The sequence below is a fragment of the Sinocyclocheilus grahami genome, unplaced genomic scaffold (assembly GCF_001515645.1).
Source record: "Sinocyclocheilus grahami isolate Dianchi unplaced genomic scaffold, SAMN03320097.WGS_v1.1 scaffold509.1, whole genome shotgun sequence".
NCBI classification, from domain to species: domain Eukaryota; kingdom Metazoa; phylum Chordata; class Actinopteri; order Cypriniformes; family Cyprinidae; genus Sinocyclocheilus; species Sinocyclocheilus grahami.
Genome location: NW_015505688.1, coordinates 697970 through 714313, shown reverse-complemented (window position 1 = coordinate 714313; position 16344 = coordinate 697970). Strand labels below are relative to the sequence as shown.

General features: G+C 36.5%; 1 protein-coding gene across 1 annotated transcript in view; it reads right to left on the bottom strand.

Moving 5' to 3' along the window:
- mgat4b (alpha-1,3-mannosyl-glycoprotein 4-beta-N-acetylglucosaminyltransferase B) overlaps positions 1–16344 on the bottom strand; it is a 146648-nt gene that overhangs the window by 32538 nt on the left and 97766 nt on the right. Inside the window, exons 5-8 of the mRNA XM_016237254.1 lie at positions 11744–11790; positions 10145–10258; positions 2136–2211; positions 218–332 (exon numbers count right to left, since the gene is read on the bottom strand). Coding sequence (XP_016092740.1) covers positions 218–332; positions 2136–2211; positions 10145–10258; positions 11744–11790 — 352 coding nt within the window. The remainder of the gene's footprint in view (positions 1–217; positions 333–2135; positions 2212–10144; positions 10259–11743; positions 11791–16344) is intronic.

Genomic DNA, 16344 nt, shown 5'->3' with positions numbered 1-16344 from the left:
CCTCAACAGATCTTCCACCTCTGGAGACAGAACCAGCTTTATAAGTGGCTTATAAGGTTTGACGTCTGTTATGACAGTTTTTTTTCTCATAACAGTGAGAAGGATCTTTCTCTTTGGAGGAAACACAGAGTGAGTTTGGCCGTGCTCTAAGAGGGAGGTTAACACACACCGACAGCAGTGTAAGACAGTCAGCAGTCTGAGTTTGAGTAAGACTCACCGATGAAGCCCAGCTGGGAGAATTCGAGAATCATCCACTCCTCTGACGGCTGCTGCAGGGCGAAATTCTTCATTGTGGTGAAGTAATTTGGCCGTGCTACAATGTCATCCTCTAGCTGTGTGAGAGAGAGAGACAATGCTGAAGGAAGACTAGCAGCTGTAAAGTGGATCCGAATCATTTGCATTCGCCAACAAGTTCAATTATTTTTCTGGGTAACTAAGGCTAAATGATTTAAAGGTGTGCCATCTTCCAGAAGTTAATATACTTTCTTTGATCCCATCTTAACGCAGAGACGACTGCAAGTAAACTCTTCGATGATTGACTTCCTGAAGAGTGTAAAGGCCTGCTCAGAAAAACACAAATGTTCGTGTGATAAGTCGGTCCAACTTTCACAAGCGATTTCTCTGTTCAACAAAAATCCACGGTCACACTAGACTTTGAGCATGCAAAATTTCTCAGACGTTGCAATGGTCATCATGATATGACGTCACGCTCTGTAGCGTCTTTTTAAAAACTTAAATTCAACACATAACAAAGAATAATAAATCTAAAATGTAAAAACATACAATCTACTCCTCCTTCCTGAAGCGCTGCAGGTTTAAATGGATGTTCTTCGAATTTAGCTACGAGGTCATGCCGTGATGTATGGATCTTCTGTTGGTCACACATCTTCACATGATATGAATTCACGGGTCAGAGTTCACCAAGCTTGAACTCTTTCCACTCTCCTGCATTCGCATGTGTATGAATGGAAGTCAATGGAAGGAAAAGTGTAGTGTGACCGGCCCTTAATGCGAAAAGAGAAGGAAGGAAACCAAACTGTTTCAAATGTCGTTCAGATTTTTTCACAGTCTTGCAGGCTAATTCCAGAATCTCCTTCTGCTATTCACTGTAAAAGCAGTCTGTTCTTGAGCGCCACCAAGTCAAAGTTTTAAGTAACAACATTTCTGGATATGAAAAAAAGTACCACTCTTATTGGTTGGCCACTTTTTTTGTCTGCAGTGCAATGGAAAAAAGATTGGAACAGCTCACATTGACGTCATTAAATAAAACTATTTCGTTACTTGATATAAAATAAATGTTAATAAAAATAAAATAAAATATAAAAAACTTCATCTTCATCTCTTTTGTTTTAGTCTGAATAGATGCATTAACAGCCTTTCATTAAAATTAAAATGTTTATCACACAGAAGTTTTGCACAGAACAAGTCAAATTTATTTCTATAGTGCTTTTCACCATACACGTTCATTTAAAGAGGTGAACACACAGTGCTTAGTGATGCTTTCAGATTGGATAAACCTGGAAACCTCATTTTCTTTCTGTCATTGTCATTTTCTTTCTATTCCTTCTGGTGTCGTGAGTTGTGTGGAAAGTAAACACTATGTTTAAATCTCACGCACTGTGCTTTTCATGGCTGTCACTTTTTGAAAGACTGGTGGAGCACATTTTCTTTTCTTTAAACACCCATGTTGAGTGAGCTTAATGCATGTGATGGAAGAACTAAGCAAAAAAAACAAAAAACAAACAAACTCAAGGTGGATTGCCATATGAAAAGCCATACACATCACAGTCTAAAGTGAATGCATGATTGTGAAAAAAGGGAAAAGACGTAGTCATATGTTAGTTGTATCTAAACGCCCACAAAAAACTGATCATAAAAGAACATGCAACAAAAGAAGTGCTAAAGTGGCCTTTAAGATCAGCTTATCTTTTATTTTCATCTGAAAGCCATTTTTCAAAGTTCTCATAAAAAAAGACAAGTCAGGGTTTATTTTGACCAACTGACAGCACATTATCACTTGCATCAGTGCATGCAAAAACATTGTGGAACCAGCTGAGTTCATAGACCCATTCACTCAAACCCAGTTGTGTCCAGTTCTAATGTGCAGTTTGGTCATTATCTTCATTTAATCTTACCTGTATGTAATAGGTCCCTTTAGTCTGGGCATACATCATCAGGAAGCAGTAATCCAGGTTCTGCTTTGTTCGCCATCTGCAAAAACAATCAGCATGTGCTTTAAAAAGAATAGTATACAGCCACACATACACAAACCAACAGGTTGAAGATAATAAAAAATAGAAACCGAGACCTGCTTTTTAAAGATAAGAGGACAGTGAGTGATGGATTATTTGTTGCAGCTGCTGTTTATCCAGCTTTCACAGTGTATATGGATGTTATTTTAAAGTACCAAGCTTAAAAAGTGACCGGAAAAAAAAATCATTTCAATTAAAATATTGCACATCATGACATATCACACCAGGCTTGATGTCAATTGTCTTTGTTTCTTGCACGTCTCATCACTGATGTCAAACATACTGTGATGAGTCTTGATGTGTGACATGGGAGCTGAATGACATTTTGCGAGGTACAACGCAAGTGAACATTCAAGCCATTGGTAGGGACAATGAAGAACAAAAAAAGGCATTTCCCAATCAGTGGGCATTTTTAAGCCACTTTACCTGATTTTTTAAAATTGGAGTTGGCCGTTCCCAAGTGCAAGACAGGTTATTATACGAAATCACCAGTAGCTTAATGTGCTAGAAAGTGACTTGTGGTTTATGGAAATTCCCAGGTTGATATCTATATCAAAAATGAAATAACTATAGCAACACTAAATGAATCTGCGTTTTTGTATGAATCTGGTGTTTTGATCATTTAGATCAAATCGGTTGAATGAATGATGATTCACTTATGAAGACAGTGATGCCACCTACAGGCATTTTTTTATAAGTAAAAGTATAATTATAAAGAATATAAATAAAAGTCATAGCTATGCTGTATAAAGTGCACAAAGTCGAAGGTTTATAAAAAGTCTTTAATCCAACACACAGGCTAGCATAAACGCAGACGTTAACGAGACCAGACAAACTAGGACTGAATACACAGTAGCTTAAATACACAGACCGAACAAGGATAATTAACTACACACCTGAACAGAATGACACAGTTAACTCAATGAAGGGAAACGGTGCAAGAGGAAAACAAAGTCCAAACTGAATGACATGTGACAATATAACTGTAACTGCAGTGTAAAAGCAAAGAAAATATTTACATTTAAATTATATTTTGTCCAAAAGTGAATGTCACTCAAGATGACTCATGAGATGATACATGACATGAAAAAGCCTCATTGATTTTTTCCCCCTCCTATACCATGTGTTTCCGGGTTCTGTAAAAGAAAGATCTGTTTGATCCATACTGTATAGTCTAGAGTCCAGACTTATGTTTTTCAGCCGCTTTATACTATGTATCCAGCAAATATTACCTGCTGACTACAGCTAGGGTTTCTGGCATTATTTGAAGTGCAAAATGAATTACACAACAGATTTTTTGGGGGGTAATTAATCAAATCTGTTAGATATTTTCCCTATTGTCTTCATAAGCATGAATGAGTAACTATGGGACTTGATAAGACGGCTGAAAAAATGCCCATCTAGTTTTAAAAATGCACACTGAACTGGGAAACACCCATTCGGTTCAGCAGAGACCCACAGCAGATTTGGTCAGGCAGTTCAAACAAACAGAGTAAATGCTTGAAAGTAGCACAGAGACACAGTGTAAATCTTTTTAGGCAACGAAACTATTAATAGCCTACTTTGCCCATGTATATTATACTAGGATAGGAAAAAGTATTTTAAAAAATGACACGCTTGACATAAGAACTATATATAACTGTTTACAGCCTAGATGTTCTTAGTGAAAGTGTGTGTAGTGTAGTAACTGGATTTTAGCAGCACTGACCACATCAAACGTGCCGAGTGCAAACAGATGCAGTCGAATGATAAACGCACAAGCCTCTCTCTGTTTCACACAAACTTACGCACATACAAATTCAGTGTTTTGATAAGCTGCCCTACTTTCTGTGATACCCTTCAGGAAGGAAATGATCTGTTAGAGACATCATATGTGTACATTTACATACATTTACGTCAGAGTTTCAACAACACACACACGCACACACACACACCTTTTCAACAACACACACACACACCTTTTCAACAATACACGCACACACACAGAAAACTACTGCCATTTTTTGAATATAAAAAAAAAACAGTTTAATATGTTTTTAAAGCTATTCTGTTCTCTAGGACACAGAGAGTGTCCAGATAAAACATGTTTATGTTGTAGTACCCATGTCATTTTACACATTTGTGTCCTCATAAACCATATACTGTATACCAGAACACACACACACACACGGTAATATTGCGATAAGAACATTAACCCTCTGGCATCTTTTGGACAAAAACCCTTTCTGTGTCTCTGCACATCTCCAGCATGGAAGTGTGCTAAAGGAAGTAGCCATCAGAGTGTAAGAAAGACCAACATTCAGTTCCAGCTTTGATGCATTTGAAAACAAAGCTCTTGTTTGCTGCAAAGATGCAAACCCAACAGGGGTAAAAAGGTGACAAAGATCTGGCATACCCCCGGGAAGGAAATTTGTGAAATATCAGCTTTAAAATGTGGATATACAGTAGCATGATGATATAGGGAAAAACTCACCATTATTATTATTATTATTAATACATTTTCTTTATTTAATTGAATTGTAAATAAATAAAGAAAGAAACAATAAAGAAGTATATTAGCAAAGTAAAAAGATACCATTGCACAGTAAAATAAAAGAGTATTTAATAATAATAATTTTATTTTACTGAACAAAATTACAATACTAATATTCACGTCTGTCTTAATTTCCTCATGTTCAAATGTTAAGAAAACTTAAAGCTTCTCTTTTGCTGACAACTGATTTATAAACGACTGATTTGATGATTTGAAAAAGATTGATTTGATGATTTCTATAAAATGATTTGAACAATAATAAAAAGCACAACATTTAACTTTTAAATCTTAGAGGTTAAACAATTTATAGAAAGAAAGAAAGACAGACAGACAGACAGACAGACAGACGGAGACAGACAGACCGACCGACAGACAGACAGACACAGACAGAGACAGACAGATACTGTAGATCCATATGCTGTTTTTAGTGCCCTGTTGGATAAACCTATATGCACCCTATTTGGAAAAAAGTGTGAAATCCAGACATCGGCACTATCCCTGAAATACAGACGACAGCTTTTCTCTTTTTCCTGGATGTGTGAGATGGTCAACAATTTGACCAGGGTCTCTCGAGGATACATCTGTCCAACTTTGTCAAATCGCACACTGGACACACACAAACTCAAGTGCAGTCACGCAATGTCAGATTAAAACACACTAAGACTCGTAAACTCATTTTGGTTGTTTACAGACCGGTCTAAATCTTTAACCTCTAAAAGACTGAATTTCATTTAATGTAATGAAAATTAAAGGAGTTTGATTCAATATGTGTAAAATAGAGAATCACACTCATGCCACCAAACCCTGAACCCAAATGCTGAGGCATCTGAATAAACACATGCAGTTTGTCCACATGTGGAACAACTGAAGAATTAATCTTCTAAGTATAAACACCTCCTGGCCAACAGTAGATAAAAAAAAAAACATGAATATTTTAACTACTACACTGAACAAACCGAACAAAAACACATTACTAGAAAGAAACAGATCTGGTCTAAAATGGATTTGTATTTTTCTTGGCTGATTGGTTATTGAATTGTGTGTCTGCTTGATTGGTGATGGATTTATCTGCCTGTCTGATCCAGCACTGATCTGTTCATCAGCGTGCTCTGGGTTGAACTGGATGGCCTGATGAGATCCGACAGGCTTTGAGCACAAACAGACGTTAATGAACATATTTACCTGCATCACTGTACTGACTGCTTGTTTTAGGAGAATGTGATAAGAATGTGTCTGTCCAGAACTGAGCACTGCTGTTTTACCTTAAAGAGAGGTGTGACTGCGAAACTGATGAAAATGAGGTTGTGCAGAACATTTTCATTTGGGAATATGTTTGTTCTTAGTGCGAGTTTCTCAGCAATCATGCAAACGGCTGAACTCATGGTACTGTAACTATACTAAGATCCTCCAATGATTTTCACAAATGTATTCCCAAACTTTTTTTCAGCCAAACCCCTTAGACATAAAAATATTTACGTGAAGCCCCCCTGAGATTTTAATTTAACATTTCGAAAATTTAGATAACACACTGCCATGTTTACAGTTCGCTAAGTAGGTTAATAGTTACATGACATACAACTAAATATATTTCTGTCATGAAAACTCTCTGAGAGTTTTAGCATGGTAATATACATGGCAATGTGTCTGGTCTTGACTGTTTTTTTTCAAGGCATTGTTAGATGCCAGTGTTTCATAGTTCATACTGTCATAGTTATGCAAAGATTTGATTTCAAAAATCGTATCTTAGCCATTAAACTATATCTTATGATGTTAAATTTGTATTTAACCTCAAAAAGATCTCATGGTAAAAAGAGGTGCTAAAGTCCAATTTTGAGGTTGCTGTGTTGTACAATTAAATGATTATAATCTTAATTCAAGTAAAGTCTGACAGTAATCAGTCTTGAGTCCTACTGTAAGGTTAACCCTGCCTGCTTTAAATGTTTCAAAATAATTAACAGTTGAAAACATTACACATTTAGAAAACTAATAAAATGTAATCAGTTACATTACTTTAATAAAGCAATTGAAATAGTTACACTACTTATTACATTTTAAACAGGGTAACTTGTAATTTGTAACCTATTACATTTCCAAAGTAACCTTCCCAACACTGATTACAATTGTAGTTTAAAATAAAACTATACATTTGATAATAATACAAGTTACAACTTTAATATTTATGTATTCAATTCTTAAATACATTTCTTTTTGCAAAATATTGGTAAAATACTGTAAACGTCTGTTCACAAAATGTTGGAATTGGTGAATTTGAGTATTGTAAATTAAGCCCATGCAGAGACAAACTTTGCTGCATTTATTGTGAACTGAGCCACTATGAGACGCTGAAAGCACTGGATCATGAGCTGCTCAGGTGTAAATGAACAGCGTAGCGCTTCAATCTAAAACATGCATCAGATCAGAATATACAGTTTCACATTCAGCATTCATTTTGACAGTCGCACTAAACTATATCTGGACTATTGTGCAGCCCCATTTATTTTTATCATTAGTTATTAGATTTTCCTCAACTCATGAACCCCCTGTAGTTCCCTGACAAACCCCCATTTGGAAAACCCTTGAATTTCTGACAGGAGTGAAAATGAGGCTGTGAGGGACAGAAGTGCCATGTGTTCGATGGGTTGTACTGAAACATGCCAACTGTTCACCCGATGAAACACCTTTCCAAAAAAACTTTCAGCAGACAAACATTTCAGAATTAAGAAATTTGATCAAATTACCACATCTTTGAATTTAGCATGCACAGTGGCACTGTAAGAGTGTGTGTGAGACGCTTGATTCAGCACTGATGTGACAGGCTGCAGATAAGCAGTGTGTGTGTGTGTGTGTGTGTGTGTGTATACAGTGACATTCTTTGGTTTAGTTGTGCGTTTGTGTTAATTAAACTGAACTGACAGAACAGAGATGCTGGAAGTGTGTGTGTGTGTGCACTCATGAATAAGGCATAAAGAAGCCTGATCCCGGGGGAACACGCGCACACACAAAAAGCTCATTTAAGTTCAGGCAGAACTTTTTGCTCAGCAGAGAGCGCTTTCATAAGACCTGAAACTCTAGTACATGAACACAGATGCCTCTAGCTTTCTCAATTTCACACATTTAGCGTTGCAAAATGGATCTGTACACGATTCTTAACGCAAGTTACTTGCAGAATCGAAAGCAGTGAATGTAATCTGCATTTCTGTACATGTGATCACTGTGTGTGCAAATAGTTATGTTTTTCATACCGAGTATGTGAGATGCTAATCGCTGAGGGGGGCAGTTGTAGCTCAGCGTTCACACTGATCATTCATGGCTAATTGCAACAAAACACACACACACACACACTGATGGGAAGAGGAGGGTTTGTGTTCAGCAGTCATATTACCTGACCCGCTCTTTAGGGTCACCAAACGACTCTTTGAGGTGAGAGAAGTCTGGATAGAAATGGATGGAGGGAGAGATGATCTCCAACAGCCCAGACTGAATCTCCACTGGAAACCTGAAACACATGCAGAGGGTTGGGCTACTGTAAGTATGTTAACACAACTAAAGCATCATTTACATTCACATCATTCTGTTTGACTTTATTTCTTTTGTAAAACATAGAAGATGTGTAGTAAAATGTCCAAGCTCCTCTTTCCATACACTGAAAGTGAATGTGGACTGGTGCGGTCAAGTTTTGAATATGCAGAATGACATTTGAGAGGACATTTTCAGCAAATTATGACTTAAATTTGAGTCTGTTTTTCACACAAAGCTAGGCAATGATTTCATATTTAATGGTGTTTTTCTCACTTTTGGTATCGGACAGCACTAGTATCCAGGTGAGAGTGTGTGTGTGTCTGTGATGCATCTATTCATTACATTTTTTTAAAAGTTCCTATAAGTTCAGTAAAAACATAACTCAAACTAAAATATAACTGGAAAAAAAAAATCACACACTTTAAATAGTGCTTATATCTCCTAACTTCATAAAACAGGCTGTGTGACTATGAGGAATGATTACGTCAGAGTATATGTCCCTATGCGGGTTCAAGGGACTTTATTTAAATGAAATACATATACCCCTTTCACTATTGTTCACATGCTAGTCATTATTCCCCATTTTAATTTTTAGGTGAATTATTCTTTAAAAACTTGTCATATATCACCATCTTTGTGTTTCAGATTTTAAACTACAGTCATGAGTTCATACTGTATATCATTAATTATATTAATTTAAATCTGAGCATTCAAATGCATTAATACATAAAATGTATTGCACAAATCTTAAACATTTAAAAAAGAAAAAAGAAATATAATAGAGATACTTTTATGTTTTTTTATTATTCTGAACCAGTTTTCATTTTCATTGTAATTTTAAAGTTTTGGTAGTTTTGTCTTTTGATAATTAAATTTTTTTTTTAATTTTTCGTTTTTAGTAGTTTGCTTTTTAAAAAATGCTTACATAGTTTTAATTCATTTTTTTTTCACTTTTAGTTTTAGTTATTTTAGTAAGTCAAGTTCAATGAAATTAAAATGAAAAATGCTTCCTTGGCAACAATTATTTCATTTAAATTTTTTTTTTTCAAGTGACGTTTTTTTTATGGTTTTAGTTTTAGTTCACATTAATAACCCTGTTTTGCACCCACATAACACACCCATAAGTAGATAAATACAGTAAGGGGAGAAATAAGAGCCAACAAAAGCAAAGATTTAATCAAAACACACACAGACAGCGATCCAGTATTGTAAACCTTTGCAAAAATAAAGTATATATAAAACAGTATAAGCACAAACACATGACTAATGTGGGACAAGCAGAACAAAGCAAAGGAACTCTAACACCTGGAGGATGGACTTTCCCTTCTGTTTCTTCTGCTATTGTCCTCAAAAAAACATGAGGAAAAGTCTGCAGTCACACGATCTCTGACACACACATAAACACACATGTATCCATGAAACTCAAGCAGATTATGGTCAAAACAGACGCGCACACACAAAAAGCTCATTTAAGTTCAGGCAGAACTTTTTGCTCAGCAGAGAGCGCTTTCATAAGACCTGAAACTCTAGTACATGAACACAGATGCCTCTAGCTTTCTCAATTTCACACATTTAGCGTTGCAAAATGGATCTGTACACGATTCTTAACGCAAGTTACTTGCAGAATCGAAAGCAGTGAATGTAATCTGCATTTCTGTACATGTGATCACTGTGTGTGCAAATAGTTATGTTTTTCATACCGAGTATGTGAGATGCTAATCGCTGAGGGGGGCAGTTGTAGCTCAGCGTTCACACTGATCATTCATGGCTAATTGCAACAAAACACACACACACACACACTGATGGGAAGAGGAGGGTTTGTGTTCAGCAGTCATATTACCTGACCCGCTCTTTAGGGTCACCAAACGACTCTTTGAGGTGAGAGAAGTCTGGATAGAAATGGATGGAGGGAGAGATGATCTCCAACAGCCCAGACTGAATCTCCACTGGAAACCTGAAACACATGCAGAGGGTTGGGCTACTGTAAGTATGTTAACACAACTAAAGCATCATTTACATTCACATCATTCTGTTTGACTTTATTTCTTTTGTAAAACATAGAAGATGTGTAGTAAAATGTCCAAGCTCCTCTTTCCATACACTGAAAGTGAATGTGGACTGGTGCGGTCAAGTTTTGAATATGCAGAATGACATTTGAGAGGACATTTTCAGCAAATTATGACTTAAATTTGAGTCTGTTTTTCACACAAAGCTAGGCAATGATTTCATATTTAATGGTGTTTTTCTCACTTTTGGTATCGGACAGCACTAGTATCCAGGTGAGAGTGTGTGTGTGTCTGTGATGCATCTATTCATTACATTTTTTTAAAAGTTCCTATAAGTTCAGTAAAAACATAACTCAAACTAAAATATAACTGGAAAAAAAAAATCACACACTTTAAATAGTGCTTATATCTCCTAACTTCATAAAACAGGCTGTGTGACTATGAGGAATGATTACGTCAGAGTATATGTCCCTATGCGGGTTCAAGGGACTTTATTTAAATGAAATACATATACCCCTTTCACTATTGTTCACATGCTAGTCATTATTCCCCATTTTAATTTTTAGGTGAATTATTCTTTAAAAACTTGTCATATATCACCATCTTTGTGTTTCAGATTTTAAACTACAGTCATGAGTTCATACTGTATATCATTAATTATATTAATTTAAATCTGAGCATTCAAATGCATTAATACATAAAATTTATTGCACAAATCTTAAACATTTAAAAAAGAAATATAATAGAGATACTTGTATGTTTTTTTATTATTCTGAACCAGTTTTCATTTTCATTGTAATTTTAAAGTTTTGGTAGTTTTGTCTTTTGATAATTAAATTTTTTTTTTAATTTTTCGTTTTTAGTAGTTTGCTTTTTAAAAAATGCTTACATAGTTTTAATTCATTTTTTTTTCACTTTTAGTTTTAGTTATTTTAGTAAGTCAAGTTCAATGAAATTAAAATGAAAAATGCTTCCTTGGCAACAATTATTTCATTTAAAAAATTTTTTTTCAAGTGACGTTTTTTTTATGGTTTTAGTTTTAGTTCACATTAATAACCCTGTTTTGCACCCACATAACACACCCATAAGTAGATAGATACAGTAAGGGGAGAAATAAGAGCCAACAAAAGCAAAGATTTAATCAAAACACACACAGACAGCGATCCAGTATTGTAAACCTTTGCAAAAACAAAGTATATATAAAACAGTATAAGCACAAACACATGACTAATGTGGGACAAGCAGAACAAAGCAGAGGAACTCTAACACCTGGAGGATGGACTTTCCCTTCTGTTTCTTCTGCTATTGTCCTCAAAAAAACATGAGGAAAAGTCTGCAGTCACACGATCTCTGACACACACATAAACACACATGTATCCATGAAACTCAAGCAGATTATGGTCAAAACAGTAATACAAATCTCGAGTACTTACAGGCGCTTAAGGTTGTCAGCAACACTATTTGCATATTGTTGATCCGTCTGCAAAACAAAGCAAGAATCAATGGCTTAATAAATGTTCACCTTTGGGCTAGACAAGTGTTTGTAGGAGTTTTTTGGATGAATGTTTAAGTACAATGTCGATTCTCATTTCCTGACCTTTCCTGCTAAAGAGATTATACAGTCTCTGTAGTCAAGAGAGAAACTTTAACTGTCCAATAATGGAAGCAAATGGTGATGAGCAGCTAAAGCACTTTCCACTATAAAACAGCAGATGGATTTCACTGTTCAGATTCAATTTGACGGTTCGTTCAAAATGCAACCAATGTATGCGCCGCATTCTTGAAGTTTCCATTAGTGGCGCTATAGCCGTTATTAGAATGAACAGAATTACAGTTGGTTCTTTCTGTAAGATTATTGTTTTTTTTACTTTAGGTCTTTAAACAATTTATGCATCGTGTTATCATTTAAAACTTTCTATGTAAAGATTTGCTCCAAAAGTTTGTGCCGTCATTAAATATAAGCCATTTGGATTTATATTCTGTTATCGATTACATTCAGACATTTTTAACTCAAAATTTACTTTTTTTTAAGAAATATAATCTTTATATTCATGAGTTCAATCTTTATAATAGGACAGAAAGGACCATCACAACTTCCATTTTATGTCTACTTTAAAGGGGTAGTTCATTGCGATTTCAATTTGTTTACGTTAGTTAGTGTGTAATGTTGCTGTTTGATCATAAACAATATCTGCAAAGTTACGAAGCTGAAAGTTCAATGCAAACGAAGATATCATCTTTTAAATTTCTGGCAGTTTAATGCCTACAAAAACGGCTGTTAGGGACTACAACGAGCTACTTCCCGGGTTTGTGTCATCACAAACCCTGATAAACCCCACCCTCGGGAACACTCTTCAATAATATCCTTTGCTTCTCAATCGGGCTCAAACTGATAAGCGATATTAACGACACCTTGTTTACAATACAACTGGAGCACAAATGCCGCTGAGGAGAGGGGCGGGACGTTTAGACGCACACTAGAGGCGGTTTAGCCAATCACAACACACTGGGCTAGCTAACCAATCAGAGCCCATCAGAAGGGGCTTCATAAAAACAGGAAATGATCAGTGCGTTTCTCAGAGAAGGGACAGAGCGGTGTGGAATAAAGGTAAATAATGTGAAAAATAATGCATTCTTTAAAAAACGAAGCATTAACACATGTTAGACTGCACCCCATAAACACAAGCAAGCCTAGAAAAAAAACAGTGAACCACCCCTTTAAGTGTTCAAATACTCTAGAGCTGTTTTGAGGCACTATTAATGTACCCTATTGTGTCAAATGGAGCCAGAACAGTAAAACTCAAGGACAGCGTACAAGGGCATAATGTGAGGATCCAGACACTGTGTCAGTGTTCATGACCTGCCGGACTCATCAAATCCTCATTATTTCCCACAGATCTCTAATGACTAAGTCATTGTTTTCTAAACTATCAGAGTGACTCCTGAGACACAGGGAAGAGAACGAGTGATAGATGATGAGGAAACACCTGCAGCAACTTTGGCCAAACCTTTCGATTCCAGAGAAATGGGAATTGCTGCTTTTTCAGACAAATAGGAAGTTTGGGGTTTATAACTTAGATGAAAAACTCTGACCCATTTAGTGTCACGTCAGCTCCTCTTCATAACGGTTCGATCCAGAGATGTTCACAAGTCTTTAACTTGGAGTCTGAGTCAAGTCTAAAGTCTTTGGTCACGAGTCCGAGTTGAGTCTCAAGTCATTTAATGGCTCACTAAAAAAATCCTTGTATTCCAACATGTATTGAAATCTTCCTATTTACGAAGTTGTTTTATATAGGCTATAGACAAAATATATGATCTATGATCTGCTTTGTAAAAAAAAAAAAAAAGAGGTGTTAAGATGTAAGGTTAATGTACAGCCTGTTACCAATATTTTAATCCATTACCATGTTCAAAACAGTTTTCTGTAATCAAATTCTATAATAAGAGAATGATCTACCATGACACAAAAGGAAATATTTGACACAGATATTACAAAACCATACAAATAAATATTTCTTTATGATATAAGTCAGGGGTATTCAATTCCAAGAGTTCCAAAAGTTCCAAGAGGCGCAGCCTCTATATTTCTTCCAAGCAAAGGTCTGGACAAAAAAAAAATCAATAAAATAAAAAAAATCAATACATTTTTACATGTATTGTATTTTTACATTTAGATACATGCGAGGCCATGTGACAAAAAAATAGGACATCCTATTCATAGGAATCCCATCCATAGGAAATCCTCAGGACATCCACAATGGTGCTGCTATGGGTGTTTTGAGTGGTTTTCAGATTGTTGTTATTCGGGTGCTAAAGTGTTCAGAGAGGATTTTTAGTGTGTTGCCATCTGGTTGCTAGAGTGCTCAGAATGGTTTTAATGAAGCTTGCTGGTGTTCAGTATCAGAGTGTTCAGAGTGCTTTTTTTGGCATATTGTTTTTCAGCTGCTAAAGTGTTCTGAGTGTTTTTAGCATGTTGCTATCTGGTTGCTGGAGTGCTTGGAGTGTATTTAGCACTGCTGATGATGCTATATAGCATGTTCTAGGTGGCTGCTTACCGGCTCAAGTCAAAAGAGGCCACACCCAAAATGCAAAGGTGTACGATCTAATACTTAGAGTCGGGGTTATGAGTGTAATGCCTGGACAAATCAGACACACAATTATTTGTTATATTTAAAAATATAATTCCTAACACCGCTCACTCAACCAACAAGCCAACTATGAGGGTCTATGTGTCACAGTCTTCAGCTGGTGTGCCCAGGACAGCCACCAGAGGGGACTCCTGTGTCTATTTGTGAGCACATGGCTTGTCATTGTTTTTGTTGGTGCCAGTCTATTGTCTGACCCCGCCCTTCTTGTTCCCATTATTGTTTCAGTTACTCCTCCTGTGTCTCCCTCGTTACCCTCCTCGTTTGTCTCCCTATTTATTCTCCTTGTGTTTGCAGTCCTGTGCTTCTTTGTTGTCGTATGTGGTCGGATGTGTCTGTGTGTTCCTGGTTTGGGCCTGCTCTACCTGTTCTTGTCCTGGCCTTCCCTTGCCTTGCCATGCTGTGCCCTGTTCTGGCCTTCCTGCCTGTTTTCCCCCTCAGGGTGGTTTTTATTAGTTTTGTTTATATATTTTTTACTATTAATATAGAGCCCATTTCCTGCATCTTTGAGTCCTTGCCTCATCTCTCTACCCCGACCGTGACACTATGGACCCTTCCATCGAATTTCAAATAACCCCAAAAGGACAGAACAGACCTCTGGTTACCACAGTAACTAGCTAAACTTTACAACTCAATGGTATTCAGAGAGTTTCACGTTGAACAGACACATACTGACCATAGAAAACTGTCTTTCATTAATTCATAGACAAACCTTTCTGTGAATGAACATGCATATCCCCAGGTCATTGTGTGTATTATTACTGTTCTTGTATATTGCCTTATGTATTGTATACTGTTTTATGCATGCTTTATGACAGAATCCCTAGTTATTATAACCTCACATATGCCATGTTTGGTATCTATGAGTTTGTATTTTAATGATCTAAATGAGAGTGTATATTATATGTTGTTACCCATGCAACATATTAGTGTTCTAAGAATATTTAATAGTTTTGATATCAGCACCCAATCCATTACATATGCAAAACACCATGCTCGAAGACAAAGAGTCATAAACTTCCCTCCGAAAGTTTAAGTTACCATTGGCTCACCGACCCCCTGGAGGAGTGATCTCCACAGAAGTTAAAACGCCTCACATTGGTGACCTCTCTCTTCTGTATTCTTGCGTGCTCTTACATCCTTGCCTCTCGGACATCCAGTCCGACCGCGACCCATGGGGCCTCCCCCGCACCGACAGGACATCAAAGTTGCAGCAAGCCATGTCTTCACTTTCCATCTGAGAGAAAACTCTCCCAATCACCACCGAGTCAGAGTAACATCTTTGGATTTCATCATTCTTCAAACCCAGAAGAACGTGATCGCAATTCCAACACCACCAAACCTTCAAACCAGCAAGGCTTTCATCCGAGACTGCATCCGGACGCTCGTTGAACAGCCAAGGCAATGCAAGTATTGTACATTTAACTAAACGAAACAGAGGTTTAGTATAAGCTGCAGACCCCGTTATAAAACGGCGCTGATGGTTTCACTCAGGTGGTTAACTGACTCATTTTCCATAGCTGCATTCTCTAGTTTCTCTTCATTCATCCACTTTAACTACCCTTTATGTATGAGTGTGCGTGTATGTTTGTTAGACTAGTTTTTTATGTGTTTAGTTAATAAAACCTTTGTGCACAAATTACATGAGTTGAATTACAGTTTCAGATTCAGTCACTGCTTGTAGATAATCCCTTTAACGATTCCTGATCTTGTTACACGCTCTAATGCAGGGGTCTCCAACCTTTTTTACACCACGGACCGGTTATATTTTGAAAATATTCTCATGGACCAGCTGGAGTGGGGTTTATTTATATATATATATATATATATATATATATATATATATATATATATATATATATAGTGGGGCCAAAAAGAATTTAGTCACC